Source organism: Bufo bufo, chromosome 1, assembly GCF_905171765.1.
Source record: "Bufo bufo chromosome 1, aBufBuf1.1, whole genome shotgun sequence".
NCBI lineage: Eukaryota > Metazoa > Chordata > Amphibia > Anura > Bufonidae > Bufo > Bufo bufo.
In genome coordinates, this window is record NC_053389.1 from 579,869,293 (window position 1) to 579,888,463 (window position 19,171).

The following is a 19,171-nucleotide window of genomic DNA, read 5'->3' on the forward strand; positions in this document are numbered from 1 at the left end:
AAGACTTTCAATTGTAATTGCAGCGAAAGGTGGTCCTACAAAGTATTGACCCAGGGGGGCTGAATACAAATTCATGCAACACTTTCCAGAATATTATTTATTAAAAATCTTTTCACTTCACACATACAGAAAATCCAAATAAAATACATTTAGGTTTGTGGGTGAAAAAATGTGGAAAGGTTCTCCCTATAATTACGTGATACAGTGTTTCATGAACACTCTGCCAAACTCAAAGGAGGGGACTCAGGAAGTTAGAAGAGGGTGAGGGTAGTTTTTAAGCTGTGCAGCAGGGAAACAGTGGTCATAAGCTGTTTTATCCTTCATATGCAACTATCCCCTGAAAAGCCAGTGTAGAGGATAGGAGTAGTAGTGGCCCTGATGAAGTTTAGTGTCTTGGGCCATTACTCCCTGGGGATCAGTGCAGTGGAATTATTAAACCGAAGAAGGAGGCCAGAGTTAAAGGTAACAAAGTCTTTTTTTAAGTGCAACTTAGAACTTGAAATACATACAGCAACAGCAGCAAGCCCAAAGCAAACAGTAAAACACATGATACATAAAATAAACAATTTGTAGTATCTCCAGGTCTGGGGTACTACACATATATGTAGATTACACTATACAACCTTATCATGTTAACAATTACCTGTTTCATTTTAATCCCCCACATGGAACCGCTGACATCAATAACAAATAAAATATTTTTCGGAAGTGGAGGCTGATTTTCTGGAGCAAAGAAATGGAGAAAGTATCCATTGAACACCTGAAATGCACCAACCATACTATTAGAGAATTATCATGAGATTTATTGTCATGTTTATCTCCATATCATGTTAATAATAAATCCAATTATAATATGTTTACAAAAATGATATTCATGCAATCGACATGGTGTGTCTTCATGGCATATCTATGACAGGTGGGGCAGATCTGTTTTCAAGCCAATCCTGATTAATTTAATGAACTATAGGGTCTGTGAAGCTTCCATTTGGTAATTCTGACAGCAGGAATATTACTGCAGATTATTCCACCTCTTGCTTTACCCCCCATCACCAGTTACCAAGCTCTTTTCCTCTAATATGTAAAGGGCCCAGATTTGGGACCTGCATGTATTAAGAATTCAAGGCATATGGGGCACATAAAAGGAGAGGGGTGGGTCAAGCTTCTCTATCCATTTTAACCAGCTGCAGTTTTGGTTACAGAGTCCCTGATACAAATTAGAGCAAAGTCAGCCCCAATGCGTATCTGGCAGTGGCTTACTCCCCTGTCCCATTCAGAAATCAAGTGCTCTAGGGTGAAAAAAGCATGTATGTGTATGTGGGCGTTCTGTCAACAGATACTGAAGATGTACATGGGTAGCTTAAAGCGTCACTATGCTTTCAACAAAGTTTGCATTAATCAATAGTACAGTGTGTGTACATGAGGAATAACACTATTTATGGGCATTATATAACTTGTATCTGGCATTTTTAGCAGTTTTTCAGTGTACATAGTGAATGTGTAGTTTGCAGTTCTCTCAGACATGGTGGGTGAAGACTAGCTGCCATCCACTGCACACATAGAAAGTAGAGGAGAATCTCCTTCCTGTTTCACAGTCTTTAAGAAGCAGCTCCAGGATAATGGAGGACCTTTCAGAGAAATTTTGACCTGTATTTCTGTGGATGAAGCACTTGTGCTGAGCTATAAGCTTCCTATCTAGTTGTGCAGACTCTCTTTGTCTGTGCCTGTCTCCTCCGCTCCTGCTCACTCTTCCCCTACTCTCTCATACACTTATTTTGACATGCGGAATATGATCCTCCTGAAAAGATTATGCTTCCTGGACAGGAATAAGGCTATTAGTGTGTGTGTTGGGGTGTTGAGAACAGGAGAACTAGACATTTCTCACTGATAAAACATATTACAACTTTTCTTCTAGACGCTTGTACTGTTGATTTATGTAAAGCTGTGTGAAAAGTTAGTGACTATTTAAATCACTGTGACAGCAGTGAGGGTTAATTCTGTTTCATACTGGTTTCTCCACCAGTGACCGTCCCAACCCAAGTAAACAGCATTGAATGGAAATAAACATTTCTGCAATGCAGTTTCTTGTGTTTTCTTGTAAATGACTACAATTAGACTGCAAATAAAGAATGTAAGCACAGGTACAGAGGGGTAATGTATACAGCTTTACTAGACAGTATATCCATCCTATACTGTGTATTTCAATATTTTTTCATTTACCTGGAACTGACTGGACTTCTCCCTCTTGACGTCATATTTCACACTCAGTCTTCCATTCACTGCGGTTGTAGCACAGGTAGGGCACTCACGCTGCTGATCCACAGTTGGCCTGAAAGATATATGAGCCTGAGGAAAGGTTAAATGGTGAAGTAGCCACAAAAATAACAGATCAATAAAAAAAATCATTATTTTTATTTTCTATATGCATCCATATGGATTATCTATTCTTACCGTAAGTATGTACTAGGTATATCTGTACAATGACATCTGAAGAAACATGAAAGGAAAAAGTTCTAACTTTTTCTCAGGATTTAGGTTTTTCTTTTTTTCTTTCTTTTCCTTTGCATATTTCTCTAATAAGTATGATACACATACAAGTGTCATTGCATTCACTATTGAATCCAGATATACTATTTACAATGTTCAGTAGAAATTTGGTCCACCAAACAATGTGTAGTTACGTGTGAGGTTCCATCAGCACTTGGCTTATGTCATCAATTTGAAGGTGACATATGACAGGTTCAGGGACATTTGGGTTTTTGGCTTATAATCTTCACGCATGTATAACATGTAATGAATATTCTTTTTACCTTTTGGTCTCCCTGGTTAACATTGATGAGGTCAGAAAATTGTTTTGCAACTGGGTTAATTACATTGAGAGTACTGATTCCTTCAGGCTCCAACACATAGATGTCCACCTGGAAACATAATTTTAACAATATGGTCAACGTTACAATTTTTTGTGGTTATTACAAGCGCTTGGTGATTTTTCTACTGTTGGATATTCTTGACTTCTCACCTCAAAATGTTTAGCCAATCGGCCTGGCTGGAGATAGAGAACGTGTTCATAGGCACCTAGTCTCCTCTGAAGGACTTCCTGGTAATGAAGTTCAAACTGAACTTTAGTTCCTCCGGGAACATTTAAATCAGCTCTGAAGTTTTCCATGTCTAGGGAATTAGTTCTGCGCAGCAAAATAAGTGATTCTGTCATTTATCATATATATGAAACAGTAACTAAAGGAATTGTCATTTCTCAGTTTCTTCCTCATAGAGCTTGACTACAGTCTACAGTGAATCTGTCATTCAAGACCGCCACTCCATCCTCTTTGCCAGGTTGCGGCCATGACATCATTTTTCTACTCCAGCAGTGATGTGCCTGTTTGCCACACGAGATTGCTGCAGCCAATCACTGGCCTTAGCACTGTATAGCATGAGACCACTGATGGCAGTGATTGTCTACAGCAGTCATGTGTGATATACAGGCATGTCACTGCTGCAGTCAGAACAACAAAGCACAGAGGAGAGAAAGGAGTGGTGGTGCTGGTGCAGAATGGGCTCAGAAAGGTGAGTTATAAAGTTGTTGCCTTTGGTGGGATAGGCCAACAATCCTATGTGTATGCAGGCCTCTCAAATGTCCCCAGATGGCACATATTGAGGTAAACCTGAAGATTCTGTATAATTGTACCCAACAATATATAATATTGAGATTGGCAGCACTCAACACCAAAAAAAAGTTACCCATGCACTTTGGCCATAATTCTAGAACCGTCATGTTACATTCTCTGCTCCAGAAGTTAGGCAAAGAGGTAGGAGAAGACATAGACAGGAGGAGCACACATGTTCTGGAGCAGAGAAGATGAAGGATGCATAGCTTGAGAGCTAATCAGTGAGATCTGTGCTCTACTTAAATCCTCCTGTGTGTCTGCTCTATGCCAGTTATTGAAGTTTCAACCTACTTTTTGAATATGCAAGTTTACACTGTTCATTTTGTGAGTTTTCTTGTTTTCTACTGTGTTTGATGTCGGACTGTTTATTGACCATTCTCCTGCCTCTGTCTTTGTACTCTTGGTTGTGACTCAGCTTGTTTCTGTTATTGCTATTGGAACTGTTTTGGTTTTGACATTTTACTGTTTTGTTTATCGAACCAACTAGTATGACCACTCAACCTGTCCGCTCCACCTGCGAGCAGCTACCTGGTGAACGCAAGATAGGTTTCCATACCACTTGCAGGGACAGCATTAGGTTAGCTAGTTAGGTTCCTGATAGTGGGATTGCCCGTATCAAGGCAGCTATTCCACTGTATGCAGGGTCCTAATTATAAGGTTTTCCAGCTCTTGCTAAACTGTATTGCTAGTGTCAAATCTGGCAGTGGATTTGCAGTTTGCTGGAGCGGTTACCTTCACACCTTACAAATACATTCAGTTCTGAAAGATTGCACGAATGAATTAAACAGGAATAAAGAATCATTTTTTTCATACAAGTTTTGTCTGTGGGAAGGCAGGAAGTAAAAAATCAACATGCAAAAATGGCCTGGTCCTTAAAGTAGGCATAAAATACACTGCAAAACCTCTGTATGACAACCACTAACATTGCACTTCAAAGTGGTCTTCTAGAGGAATATGGCCAGTATGCATAATATATGGTGGTATATCATGTAGATATCTACTTTCTAGTACAAAGGTCCCCAACCTTCCTTTCCAATATGACTGGTAGCGCTGAGCCACACTGGAGTTCTGAAGCTGTAGCATCAAGCAGTGATGAGAGATCGCAGATCTGAATGACTTTCTAACCTTTTTTTGGGTCATGTATAATTTGCACCTCATTTACACATGTATAGTTTAACCCAGATATTGTTAAATGCTGCGTTGTCTAAATAAGCTGAGTTTTCTCTGTAAAAGTAAAAACCTCTAATACAACATTGTACAATACTGTGCTTCAGACCTTAGAAGTCCGGCTGATTTGCCTCTTGCTCTTGCTTTGGAGTACAAGCTTCTAGCCTCTGACTTTTCTCTTATTGAGCCGCTAAATGTGATGCCATTGACATTCCTGCAAGATTAAGTAGTATACAAAGTAAGTAAATTAGTTTTATTATAGCGATTACCAATCTATACATTTATACAAGAATTAACCAGGGGAGCGTATATTAATAAAATCTAAGAAAAAATTTACACTAATGCAGTAAATTATTCTGGTTGTAAGTAATTGAAATGACACTTACATAGTGAAGTTATTGATGAAAGCTCCTTTGGGTATCTGGATATCAAATGAGAGACTCTGCGGGTATTTAGCATTGTTTTCCACTTTGCTTTGGATCATGGTATTGACGAAACGTGACGTGATGGAGGATTCCACCTTGTAACTGTACAGAGAGATTGAATCCTGGGAGGGCACCTGGCAGGAGGAATGGTTGGCATATATTGAACACTTTAAAGCATAACTGTTTATTGGGGAAGCTGATATGGTTATTTAGAATTTCACGGAGAGAACTCCCAACTGATACATCAAGCTGGCCAGGGGAGCTGCTGGATACCCTGAAGTGCACACTGTGTAGCTTGGGCATTGTGTGGGTGGGCTTTATCTTGTTGGAACACCTCATCTCCTAACTGATTCTAAAAAGATAGTAGGACTGGTTTTATGATGTCCTGGACCTACTGAAGGCTGGCTAATGTTCCCTCCATGAATACCAGATGAGAATGGCCATGATAGCCACACATCATGACACCTAGTATTGGTCCTCTGTGATGGCAATAGGTGCTCTCCAGCCCTCCTACAAATTATGTAGCAGCCTGTATCGCAGCAAAACCCAGTATTAATGTGACCCTGCCTCAACATATATCCTGCTGCAGAACCCAAAATAAAGGGTGCACCACTTTGCTTGTGTGATCATTGACCATGTACCACTTGCGGTTTAAACTTTGTCAATCACAGCTCAGGTAATCTGTCATAAACTTTATGCTGCCCTCACTCAGAGCAACAAAAAGTAGGGACAGACAGTGATGTGTCACTAATGAGCTAAAAGTAAGTAAGTAATCATTGCAGTATGGGTCTTAAAGAGTCAGAGTTATTAATAAGCTTCTGCTCTCCCACTCATCTCCTGGTGATTGGCAGTTCTCTTCTAGGGACACAAGTAAGGAGAAGACTGGCAATCATCAGCAGGTGGGCAGAGAGCAGGAGATTATGAATAACCAGGACTCTTCTCAGGTAGATTTGACTCTTTCTAAGGCCTGGGCTACAATGATTATGATGCTGGTTCTCAGCAACCACTTACGTTTAGCTCATAAGTGACACACCGCTGACTTTAGCATTTCTGTCACTACTTTATGTTGCGCTGAGTGTGGGCAGCATAAAGTTGATGACAGGTTCCCTTAAAGTTTTCCAAGTATTACTTTTTCATTTTCTGGTAGTATATATTGGAAGTCTTAAAGTGGCATTCTGGAAAAACTTTTGTTATGTCATAGTGTCATATAACAGGTTTTGATTGGTGGGGGGTGATAGACTTTCTGAGTTTGTCTTGCTTCTGTCTAATGCTGCACACTATGTGAGTACTTCTGTACTTCTCTCTCCTCGTTCTAGTGACTGGCGGGGGTCTCAGCAGCAGTAGGACCCCCACTTTTCATAAAGTGCATGGACACTAAGAATATTGACCTATGAAAATCAAATATGTGAAAAGTAAATTATGTCTTTGTCACAAATTACTTACTACAAAAATTGTGAGAGTACTATAATTGTAAAGTATGAGTTACGACCACCATCAACCATTCTTATTTGTGTCATGATCATAACTAATCTATGAATATGACTCTACTCTTTACAATGATGATACTAATGATGATAGTAAAGAGTTTGCACAATGCAGTTTCTCATAAGTCATCCTTAGCCCTTCTAGTTTGTATTCGTTCGCAAAGGTCTGTGTCATTGACCTTGCAGTTAAAGAAACAGTCAACATTTAGTTATCTAGCTCTGACCTTGCAGGTTCAGCACATATACATACCTCTGCGCTGGTATCTGCAAACCTCTGTAAAACAAGAACATAGAGAATATTTGTCATTATATAGCTCACAGTTCACATGTCTGCAAATAAAACAAAGAGCACCAACATTTTCATTTTCAGGAATAATTATTTAATTTTATTATATCGGAAAAATTCCAGCAAATTACCAATACCAGATATCCTATAACTGAGTTATCAAGTACAAAAACAAAATTCCAGCCAAAAATATATATACAGTATAACCCTTAGAATACAATATTCTTTATTATTGCGTTCTAAAAAAACATTTACCTTATTAAATAAGTCTATTGTGACGGTCAAAGACCTATCTGATGTACAAAAAGATACTCATATAGATACACAATATTGGGGGTACAAATCTAGGTTGAGGGAAGGGAATCTTATTTCTAAAGTTACCCTACAGTTAGGCTCAGCCCAGAGATGGCCCCTAATGGTGGGGACTCTCTGTCCTCGTACCTAAACTACAAGACCCTAGACAGCCCTAATGGGTCCCTGTAGCCTTATTCACCCTCGCTGACCCTGAATGGGTCTATAAACCCCAGGTGTTTATAGACCCATTCAGGGTCAGCGAGGGTGAATAAGGGTACAGGGACCCATTAGGGCTGTCTAGGGTCTTGTAGTTTAGAAATGGAGTGAATTTCTTGAGTTTTTAAAAAAAAAATTTATAAGCGTTCCTTGTGTGGCTTTTTTATGTATGAAACCAAATAAAAATTACTGTTAGAGCATGCTATGTTTTGAAAAAAATAATTGTTAAACGTGAAGAAAATCAGCCCAAAAAACACTGTGCATTATGTATGAAAATAGACTTAGGCTTCTTTTACATTTGCGGCAGAGAACACCCTGCCAGAGCTCTCTGGATCCGGCATTGCCAGAAGGTTCCAGAATGGCTGCTGGCCCTATTGACTACAATGTGGTCTGGTGGAGATCTGGCCACTACCTGGCAAATATGCCGGGCTTTGGCCAGGAAAATACTGCTGCAAGTGGTAGTCAATGGGACCGACGGGCATTCCGGTATTATTCGGCAGTGAGGGTCCCAGAGAGCTTCGACAGGTGGTTTACTGCTGGGACAGCCTGCAAGAACTTATGCTGAAGATGTGAAACTAGCCTTACTACTAACATCTGGACGCAGCTTTTTAAGAAACACAGCATTTTTTCCAACTCAAGTCAATCCCTAACATCTAATGTCACTCTCTTTAGAAAAACAAGCATGATATTTGGTATGTGGCAGAGATCAGATGAGGAAATTAGCTGCTATTTATTTACTCAGCCTGATTTTGGCAATGTAGGTGTTTTGTTATATGATCTAAAATATTGTGCAATACCATGGAACATAGGAACATAGTGTAACAGGTGGCTAGTCAACGCCGAAGTAGACATTTGTAATTTCTGTATCTATCCATCATATATCTATACTATTTTCTATCTATCATAGTACATTTTTGGTCGCTCATAAATGTGTAATTATTTGGAGTCATTACCAATATTTCACTGTAAAAGATTAGCTGTCAATTGGTGACTGTGGGAGCGGGGAGCCCGCTGTAACTGAGAACAGGGCTCATCATAGTGATGGTAAAAAACACATCCTTGCTAGAGATGAGCGAATTTCATGCTATGAAATTCGTTTACGCTTCGTTTGGTGGTAAAAGCAGAATTGCGTTATGGATTCCGTTACCATGGACCATCTCCTGCATAACAGAAATGGGACAGATCCGTTTTGCAGCCCATAGACTTCTATTATGCCGAAATGAATAACGGAATGCCTCTAAAGGCATTCCAGTATGCATTCCGTCAAAGAATTGCGTTATGGTCCGTGGTAACGGAATCCATAACTCCATTCTGCTTTTATCACCAAACAAAGCGTGAACGAATTTCAAAATATGAAATTCGCTCATCTCTAATCCTTGCATACTCCATTGCTATATGCACAGCACTCAATGAGGGCTGTATATATAGATCAGTTAGCGGGAGTGCCGCAGCTTAGTTCTGTGTTTCTAGCGATCATGTGATAGTTGGGGGCTGGGTGTCTGCACAAGCTTCTGAGTCTTAGCACAGCCAGATCAGCTTTAACTGGAATTAATATGTCAGCCTCAATTACAAGAGAAATCAGCAATAGAAGAAATGTCTTATATGAACTTATGGGAGGCTCAAATTGTAAAATAAAAAATAAAGACAAAGAAAACCCCAAAAAATTATTTCAACAAAACACCACTTGACACACTGCAGTTTATAGCTCTGCCCCCAGCTACCCTAGCCTATCTATATCTCTTATATATTTAAAAATGAGTTTCTGTCTGAACGTCTGTCTGTCCGTTCTTTATGCGCAACCAAACGACTGGACCGATCTTCACAAAATTTGGCACACAGGTACATAAGGTGTCCGGGAACGTACTGTTCCTGAGATATTCCGAAAATATGACCTGCATTAGCCAATACAAGCCCCCAACTGCAGTGCACATGGTCACATGTCCCTTATCAGCCAATAGAAGCTTGTAGGTCCTACTCCAGGTTTCCATAACAACTGATCACAGGCTTTAGCAGTTCGCAGGTCCTTAAATATTCAGTCATATGATGTGTCAGGAATCAGGATTAGATACACTGCTCAGCAGGCAGTATCATACAACATACGATTAGATACACAGCTCAGCAGGCAGTATCATACAGGATAGGATATTAGATACACAGCTCAACAGACAGTATCACACAACATACGATTAGATACACAGCTCAGCAGACAGTGTCACACAGGATAGGATTAGATACACAGCTCAGCAGACAGTATCACACAAGATAGGGTTAGATACACAGCTCAGCAGAAAGTATCCCATAGGATATGATTAGATACACAGCTCAGCAGACAGTGAGGTGGGGTGCTGTAGATGTCACTGTTATAGTGGATACTGTCGATATCTTTTAACGACACACACAAACATTAAATGAAATAGATGAAACATATCCGTGCGAAGCCGGGTCCTTCTGCTAGTATATATTATATATCAAAATGACCATTATGGAAAGGGGACATGAGTCTAAAAAGTATTTTAGTGGAACTTTGTGCTAGTGCGGCCAGATGTTAGTAGTAAGGCGTTTCTGGTCCGCTTGTGAAATCCTTTTCAGGGCTCTCACAAGCGGCCCATAATGGATCAGTTCAGCCCCAATGCATTCTGAATGGATAAGGATCCGTTCAGAATGCATCACTCTGACTCAGTTTCGCCTCCATTCCGCTCTGGAGGCAGACACCAAAACGCTGCTTGCGGAACAGTAAGTCAATGGCGACGGATCTGTTTTCACTAACACAATATGGTGCAATTGAAAACGGATCCGTCCCCCATTGACTTTCAATGTAAGTCAGGACGGATCCGTTTTGACTTAGACTTTTTTTTTTAAAGAATAATGCAAACGGATCAGTTCTGAACGGATAAAAGCGTTTGCATTATCGGTGCGGATCCGTCTGTGCAGCTACACCGAATGCAGGTGTGAAAGTAGCCTAAAAGGAATAAAGAAAGATGTCAAAAGCAGATTTTCCCCTTTTTCCATTTTCCCTGGTATACAAAATAAAAACACAAATTACTAAAATAAAAATAAAGCCCCATATGTCACCTAAAAAAGTAAAAAAATTATTTACATACCCAAACGAAAAAAAGTTATGTTTTTCAAAGATGCATGTACTTAAAAAATTTAAAATGTTTCTGGTCAGGAAGAGAGGTAAATGGCCTGGTCATTATCTGATTAAAGGGCATCTGTTCAGTCTGGAATAATGTACTTAGTAGTGATGAGCGGGAGGTGCCATATTCAATTTCGACGAAATTCGCGAATATTCGCTTGAATATTTGTCTCATATTCGTCAAAATCGAATATTCGTCATTATTCTAGTTATCGCGATTAATATGCGATTTAAATAATCGCGTATTGCGATTTTAACTTAAGGTAACTTTCCTATTGGTTTGATATCTCGAATTAGCGAAGATGGCGAATATGACGAATGTATTCGTCATATTCCTCAAAACGAAGATAACAAAATATTCTCCATCTTCGTTTTAGCTCCATATTCGTCAACTTCGCTAATTCTAGCAATCAAATAGGAAAGTTGACTATAGAGACAGCTGTGTTTAATTCGCTATGCGATTATATTACTTTGCTTTTCTTTTATAAATAAAATAATTATAATACTTGATAATTATTATAATTATGTTATCTTCGTTTTGAGGAATATGACGAATACATTCGTCAAATTCGTCATCTTCGCTAATTTTACCAAGCCAACCATAGTAAACCAGGTCTAAGTTGAAATCGCAATGCGATTACTTCAAGTTCTAATAATCGAATTGCGATTTCAACTTAGAGCTGTGTTTCTAATGGGTCTGCTTGCTAGAATTAACGAAGTTAACGAATATGGAATATAGCAGTGCTAAGTTGAAATCGCAATTCGATTAATTCAAGTTATAATAATCGAATTGCGATTTCAACTTAGAGCTGTGTTTCTAATGGGTCTGCTTGGTAGAATTAAAGTTGAAATCGCAATGCGATTACTTCAAGTTCTAATAATCGAATTGCGATTTCAACTTAGAGCTGTGTTTCTAATGGGTCTGCTTGCTAGAATTAACGAAGTTAACGAATATGGAATATAGCAGTGCTAAGTTGAAATCGCAATTCGATTAATTCAAGTTATAATAATCGAATTGCGATTTCAACTTAGAGCTGTGTTTCTAATGGGTCTGCTTGGTAGAATTAAAGTTGAAATCGCAATTCGATTAATTCAAGTTATAATAATCGAATTGCGATTTCAACTTAGAGCTGTGTTTCTAATGGGTCTGCTTGCTAGAATTAAAGTTGAAATCGCAATTCGATTAATTCAAGTTGTAATAATCGAATTGCGATTTCAACTTAATTCTCACATCCGACAGTACATTCTGAGCACGGAAGTCTTCAGAAGCGGCAACGGGCACTGACTGGAGCAGCCAGGAAGCCAGGAATCCTCAGGACAGGTAAGAACTACTTTTGGGAAGTGGGAAAGAAGTGGGAAAGAAAAAATATAACAATAAAAAAAAAAAATAACGAATATTCGAAATAGCAAATTTATAGTGCTATATTCGAAATATTCGCGAATTAGCGAAGTGCCGATATTCGCAAAAAAAAAATCGATATTCGAATATTCGCGCTCAACACTAGTACTTAGTAGTCATGGTATAGGGACAGTGCACAGTGGCAGAAGGATCAACTCTATTAAACCAGCCATAATGACTGGAAGAGCTGACCCTGCTGATTAATAAAATCTCTTTGATTCTCTAAGCCATTGCTATGTTTAGGAATAATATTAGAATAAAATAATGTATTAGAATAAAAATAAAGACAAAGAAAACCCCTAAAAATAATTTTAACTAAACAACACCTCTTGACACACCGCAGTTTCTAGCTCTGTCCCCAGCTAACATAACCTATATGCAGTATATACCATATATATCAAAATGACCATTATTTAAAGGGGACATGATTCAGAATGTTTTAGAAATATCCAAATAAGGGCTTAAGTGCGCTGGGATTGGACCCTAACCACTTGGTGCATGGACATCCCTCCCCTTCATCTGGATGCCTGGCCCCGTCAATCAAGTGGAGGGGAGAGTGTCTAGGGAAGAGGAGAACAGGAGCTAAAGTGCACAACGTGGCTAGGGCTTGCTCTCAGTGCACTTAAGTCCTACTTTGCATATGTCTAAAACACTTATTTCTATTACTCTCAGCAAAGGATTGGGGGAAGAAAGGTATGTTTCAAATCAGCAGGGTCAGCTCTACCGGGCACCATGGCTGGTTTAATAGGGTTGATGCTGAAGACAGATGCCCTTTAATTATCAATCTAAATAATACAGTATCTCACAAAAGTGTGTCCAGTGTATAACAGTGTAAATTTGGTGTGCCCTCGAAATAGCTCAACACACAGCCATTAATGTCTAAACCGCTGGCAACAAACGTACTACCCCTAAGTGAAAATGGCCAAATTGTGCCCAATTAGACATTTTCCCTCCCTGGTGTCATGTGACTCGTTAGTGTTACAAGGTCTCAGGTGTGAATGGGGAGTAGGTGTGTTACATTTGATGTTATCGCTCTCACACTTTCTCATACTGGTCACTGAAAGTTCAGCATGGCACCTCATGGCAAAGAACTCTCTGAGGATCTGAAAAAAAGTCAAGCATGGTGTTGGGAGTGTCATGGTTTGAGGCTGCATGAGTGCTGCCGGCTGTGGGGAACTACAGTTCATTGAGGGAACCATGAATGCCAACATGTACTGTGACATACTGAAGCCGAGCATGGTCCCCTCCCTTCAGAAACTGGGCCACAGGGCAGTATTCCATCATGATGACCCCAAACACACCTCCAAAACGACCACTGCCTTGCTAAAGAAACTGAGGGTAAAGGTGCTGGACTGGCCAAGCATGTCTCCAGACCTAAACCCTATTGAGCATCTGTGGGGCATCATCAAACGGAATGTGGAGGAGCGCAAGGTCTCTAACCAACTCCGTAATGTCGTCATGAAGGAGCAGAAGAGGATTCCAGTGGCAACCTGTGAAGCTCTAGTGAACTCCATGCCCAAGAGAATTAAGGCAGTGCTGGAAAATAATAGTGGCCACACAAAATATTGACACTTTGGACACAATTTGGGCATTTTCATTTAGGGGTGTACTCACTTTTTTTTGCCAGCGGTTTAGACATTAATGGCTGTGTTGAGATATTTTGAGGGCACACCAAATTTACACTGTTGTGCAAGCTGTACACTGACTACTTTACATTGTATCAAAGTGTCATCTTCAGTGTTGTCCCATAAAAAGATATAATAAAATATTGACAAAAAGGGGTGGACTCACTTTTGTGAGATACTGTATATAGTTTATGCATTGTAAATGTGAATTGTTGCCTACTTCTTTCACCCTGCCCAGGCCTTTGACTTTGGCTGTGTAAATGAGTGACCATTAGTGAGACATTGGACTGTGTACACTGACATATGAGTACAAGCATAACCTTCTGTATGTTGCTTCATCTACATGGTAAACAGACACCAGATATCAGTACATGTCATGTTATATGAAAACTAAAGCTACAAAACCTCTCACTTTCCTTGTAGCACCTGAATGTCTGTTCTGGGTATACATGAAGCAAACAAAATTAAGTCAAACATCTTTCACAAACAAACTGGATCCAATACATGGCCTGAATACGGTTGAATATAGTGGTGAAGGGCTGACGGAAACAATATTTGATAAAAAGTCAGGAAATGTAACAACGCTATAGGTAATGTGCCTCTCGTGATGGCGGTGGTGATACGTTTTGTAATGTAGCTCAGTAAATATCTCCAGACCTTAAATCTTTCGCCATGGTTCCCTTCAAATTCAGGAATGAGATCACCAAGGTCCTAAAAAAATAAAATTACAATGAGAAGTGTTACATACAGCTCCTGAGCCCTGGTGTACATCATTTACCATATAAGAGCTTGTGACTACACGTACTGCACATGTTATAAACTTCTCCCAGTTATTTGGGAAAACATTTCATATGTCATAGCCACATATCAAAAGTTGTCATTGGTGGATGTCTAAATGCTGAGACCCCCACCAAGCACTAGAGAAGCACTAATACAGTAGCACACTATCACCTCTGCAGCAGACGGACTCAATAGAAAGTCCTATCTCAATTCTATCTCCTGAAGCGAGAAGAGAGGGCAGCACACTATGTCAGTGCTTCTCTCTCCTCATTCTAGCGATCAGTGGGGATCTTGGGCCGCCACTGATCAAAATCTTTGATATGTCGCTATGACATATGAAATGTTTTTCCAAAGTACATTGTATAGTAAGCATATGTCACCACACCTGCATCCTACCTGCTTATGGGGTCACATTTTATGTTTCAGGATGGCCTAAGGGTACTCAGTCCTTACAGACCAGTTTCTATCTATGCAGTATTAAAATATATGCTACTGGTTAAAAAAAGACACCCTACACATAGAATATCCTTCATATGGATAATCTGATCTAGACATGTATACAATGCATATCCACCTACATATAATTACAAATTTATGGTTGGATCACTAAATTAGTGTTCCTCACCCAGTAGATTGGGAGCCATCTGAGGCTCTTGGACCACTTCCATGGGGCTCCCTGGCTGGTGGCAGTTCTAAAAACTATTGTGCACTAGTGGTACTGTGCAGAGCATAGTGTTACTGGAACATGCCATGAAAGCCCCCCTACACAGGAGGGAAAAGTTGAGGCCAGCTGACTAGGGTCAAGTATGCTCACCCCAATACCCAATACTCAGGGATGGTCAGGAATATTCTTGTGTGCATGCCTTTTGACATGAAATTGTATAGTGAAAACATAATTACCAATTGGCAATATCATTTTTAGAAAGATGTGTACACTAGAGAAAATGTTTGTGCATTTAGATTAGAATTAAACAACCTTTTCTGGTCAAAGACCCACAACTCCCAAAGACTAAAATAATACTTAAAGGGGTATTACTATGTAACACATTTATGGCATATCAAAGTGTATACCATAAATGTCCAGAACTTTCACCTTTCCCCTAATCAGCACTTCAGAGATCGGGAGAACATTGCATGCATGTGGCTGTCTTTATTGTAGATTATGGGTGTTGTGGTTCACAACTCCCAAAAACTACAATGGAGGGAACTGCATGCATATATGGCCACCTCTCTAACTCATATACTCCCTTCTGGAGTGCATAACAGGGGTGAAGAGACCTCATTTTCCTGTGATATGGAGGGTACAGAGATGTATACACAGCTCTTGAACTGTGTTCCACTCCTTTCCCCTGAGGGGGAATCAATATATTGTAACAGTAATATCTAGAAACAGCACAATTTTAAAGTGGTACTGTACTTTCAGTAAAATGTTGATACGTCTGGCTCTCACCTATCTCTAGAACGAGGGGAGAGATGTGCCTTCTTAGCATGCTGTCTCTCCACGCTGCATGAGACGGGAGTAAGAAGGACCCATGGACCTCTCCTTCTAGAGATTAGTTGAGGTCTTAGCTCTCAGAACACCGCTGATCAAAACTTTTGATATTTCCCCATGGCAGATCAAAAGTTTACTGAAAGTACGGTGCCACTTTAAGTTATTGTAATTTAAAGTGTTTCTGTACTTTTAAAAAACTTTTGTCATGTTATAGTGACATATCAAAGGTTTTGACTGTGGAGGTCCAAGTGCTGAGAGCTTCCCTGATCGCTAAAATGAAGGGTTGGAAGCGATTATATGCCGCTGAAGATAGGCTCAGTAGAATGCCTACAAGCCCATCTCCAGTAGCGAGAAGAGACAGCAGTCAGCGCTTCTGACTCCTCGTTTTAGAGATTGGTGGAGGTCTCTGGATTGGATCCCTACAGATCAAAACCTTTAATATGTCACTATGACATATCAAGGAAGGAGGGAAGTAAGGAAGGAAGGAGGGATGGTGTTCAGGAAGATAGGGGAAGATAGGGGAAGGGAGGGAAGGAAAAGGAAGGAAGAAATTCCTAGTATTATAAATACTAATTCTTTTCAGCTATTAGTTGTATCTTGCTCTCTCTCCTTTTTTTTTTTTTGCATAAATCACTGTTATTACAGCTCCTACATGTGTTGACATTTATATTCCCATTGGAAGTAGGGAAGGAGTTAGGGAAGGAAGGGAAGAAATGGAGAAGATAGGGAAGGAAGGAGGGATGAAAAAAAGGAAGGAAGGAGGTAAGGAGGAAGGGAAGTAAGTAAGGAGAGAGGCCAGGAACGGAAGAGGGAGGGAAGGAAGACATTAAAAGGAAAGAAGAACTTCCTAGTATAAATAAAAATTATATTCAGCTATTATTTGTATCTTGTGCTTTCTCATAAATCATTGTTATTATGGCTCCTACATGTGTTGATTTTAGAGACCTTGAACATTTCCTCTGTAGTGAGAATGCACCAGACATGGAACATCTTTGGGGTGATAGCTACATGTGTGAAAGGCCAACTCCGCTAAATCTAAAGAATTTAGGTGTGAAAACAGCTTAAGGCTACTTTCACATGAGCAGTATCTGTATTTTTTTATCATTATATGTAGGCCAAAATCAGGAGTGGATCCAAAATATGGAAGAGGCACAAATCTTTCCATTATACCCTTTCTGTGGCTGAGCAGATTTTACAGCTTCAAAGATGAGGATTCAGTGTATAACATTTACTGCTGAAATACATGAATGAATGGGGTTAGAATTGTATAATGTATATTTTGTTTAATATTTCTGTACTTTTTTTAAAATAAAATTGTTTAGAAATCCCCAGTAAGTAATTTATACATGGTGAAAAAATGTGCCATCATTGTGCCTGCTGTCCCTAACCATTTGAAATATCATTTACAAAATTCAGCCATTTTTCATTCTTGGGTTGTAACCTAACCGCAATCTAAAGCCAGCTGTATATGGCTGCTTGCAGTGTACACATACTGAAAGATAAAGTGATGCAATTTTATCTCCTTTGAACTAGTGATCTACCATGTATGCTGGGTGAAGCCTAATATAAATGTTCACAGGGGCTAATGGTAACCAGAGGCGTAACAATCAACCATAGGGCACCATGATATCAGCTGCATGTACAGAAAACTTTATGACTGGCCTTCACGCTTGGCGCACATTGATGTCACAGTACAGGGATAATGTACACAGTGATGTGATAATAGTAGAATAATGTGCATAGTAGTCATGGTATAGGGACAGTGCACACAGTATTGGCATAATACACACAGTGATGTCACAACACAGGGACATCTACTCAGTGATGATACAATACTGCTATTATACAAACAGTGATGTCACATGCAAGTATAATGTATATAAATGTCACAAATATTGTAGTGATGTCACAGCACAAAAAATATAAATGTAATGGCCGCCAGAAGGGATAATGCACCTTAAATTTTCCATGGCACCTTATATACATTTTACCACTAACTGCAACTCATGCCTGGAAATTGGGCCCCTTTGTTGCTGGGCCCCATATCAGCTGCTATGCCTGCTACCCTAAAGTTACACCCATGATACTAACAATTGTCAGTTGGATAATTATTTAGCTAACCCATGTCGCTGGCTAGCGTTAGGGTGGCATCATCACACACAGCTTTGTCTGGCAGTTTATGATACAATTTATTTTAGTTTCAAAAGTCATTTATTTGGTTTTTAGCATCAGAACGTAAATGACTAAGCAAAAAGAATCATAATACATTTCGCATTATAAAGGGTAACAAAAACAAGGTAAAAAAAAAAAGGGTAAATCTAGTAACATTTCAAGAATGAAACAAAGAAATAAACATTGGGATACAATTTTTTTTAACCAAAACCAGAAATGGATCCAGTAGGAAAAGGAAGTAGAAGTCATCCTTTATAACTCCTATTCCCTTCTGAACCACTTTTGGCTTTGGCTCAAAAACGATATCAAAAGCTGGCACAAAAAGCTGCATGTGACTTTTACGCTTTTAGATAAATTCGTGAGAATAACCAGTGTACAGTCATAGAAATCATATTGGAAAGCTGGAATCCCCAATCAATCAGCCATTAGTTGTTCCCATCCTGCAGTTAGGAGGCCACAATTATTCAGAAAAATAATAAAATTATTGCCCAAGCAATAGGTCATTATTACATTGTATAAGTCCTGATAGTAATACAGATGTATGCTGATGAAATTATAGCAATTAGATTACAATGTATATAAAATACTCACTGCAGAATCAATGAACTCCTCTATGAACAGATCAAATCCTCTTATTTCAGCAGTGAATAGTAATAACAGCAAATATAATATATGCTTCATGATTTCTGCTTTGCAGCCACAGAAAACCTGTGGCCCCCAGTCGGTCTTTAAATGAAGTGGAACCCACTTCAGTGTGGAGTTTATAACTTCTCTTTTTTTGAAAATCTAAAATAATAAACTTTGTTCTGACCCAATGCAAATATTTGCCTTGCAGAACAAGTCACAGATAGGACAGGGACTGAGAGGTTGTGCAAACATACAGTTTTCATGTTATCATCTGGTGATAACCATGAAGCTCCAGCTAGGATGGATGTTGTCTTTCTACCTTTCCCTTTAACTTTGAAGTTGACTTCTGTTCATAACCTTTAGATAAAAATGTCAAAAATACAAAGGACCAGAGCAGGATACACCT

General features: G+C 39.4%; 1 protein-coding gene across 1 annotated transcript in view; it reads right to left on the minus strand.

Annotated features, from left to right (window-relative positions):
- ITIH2 (inter-alpha-trypsin inhibitor heavy chain 2) overlaps nucleotides 1-18,886 on the minus strand; it is a 47,193-nt gene extending 28,307 nt beyond the window's left edge. Inside the window, exons 1-9 of the mRNA XM_040413309.1 lie at nucleotides 18,730-18,886; nucleotides 14,352-14,405; nucleotides 6,989-7,012; nucleotides 5,216-5,388; nucleotides 4,939-5,043; nucleotides 3,017-3,179; nucleotides 2,808-2,915; nucleotides 2,218-2,343; nucleotides 644-760 (exon numbers count right to left, since the gene is read on the minus strand). Coding sequence (XP_040269243.1) covers nucleotides 644-760; nucleotides 2,218-2,343; nucleotides 2,808-2,915; nucleotides 3,017-3,179; nucleotides 4,939-5,043; nucleotides 5,216-5,388; nucleotides 6,989-7,012; nucleotides 14,352-14,405; nucleotides 18,730-18,819 — 960 coding nt within the window. The 5' untranslated portion in view covers nucleotides 18,820-18,886. The remainder of the gene's footprint in view (nucleotides 1-643; nucleotides 761-2,217; nucleotides 2,344-2,807; nucleotides 2,916-3,016; nucleotides 3,180-4,938; nucleotides 5,044-5,215; nucleotides 5,389-6,988; nucleotides 7,013-14,351; nucleotides 14,406-18,729) is intronic.
- Nucleotides 18,887-19,171: the final 285 nt, after the last annotated feature.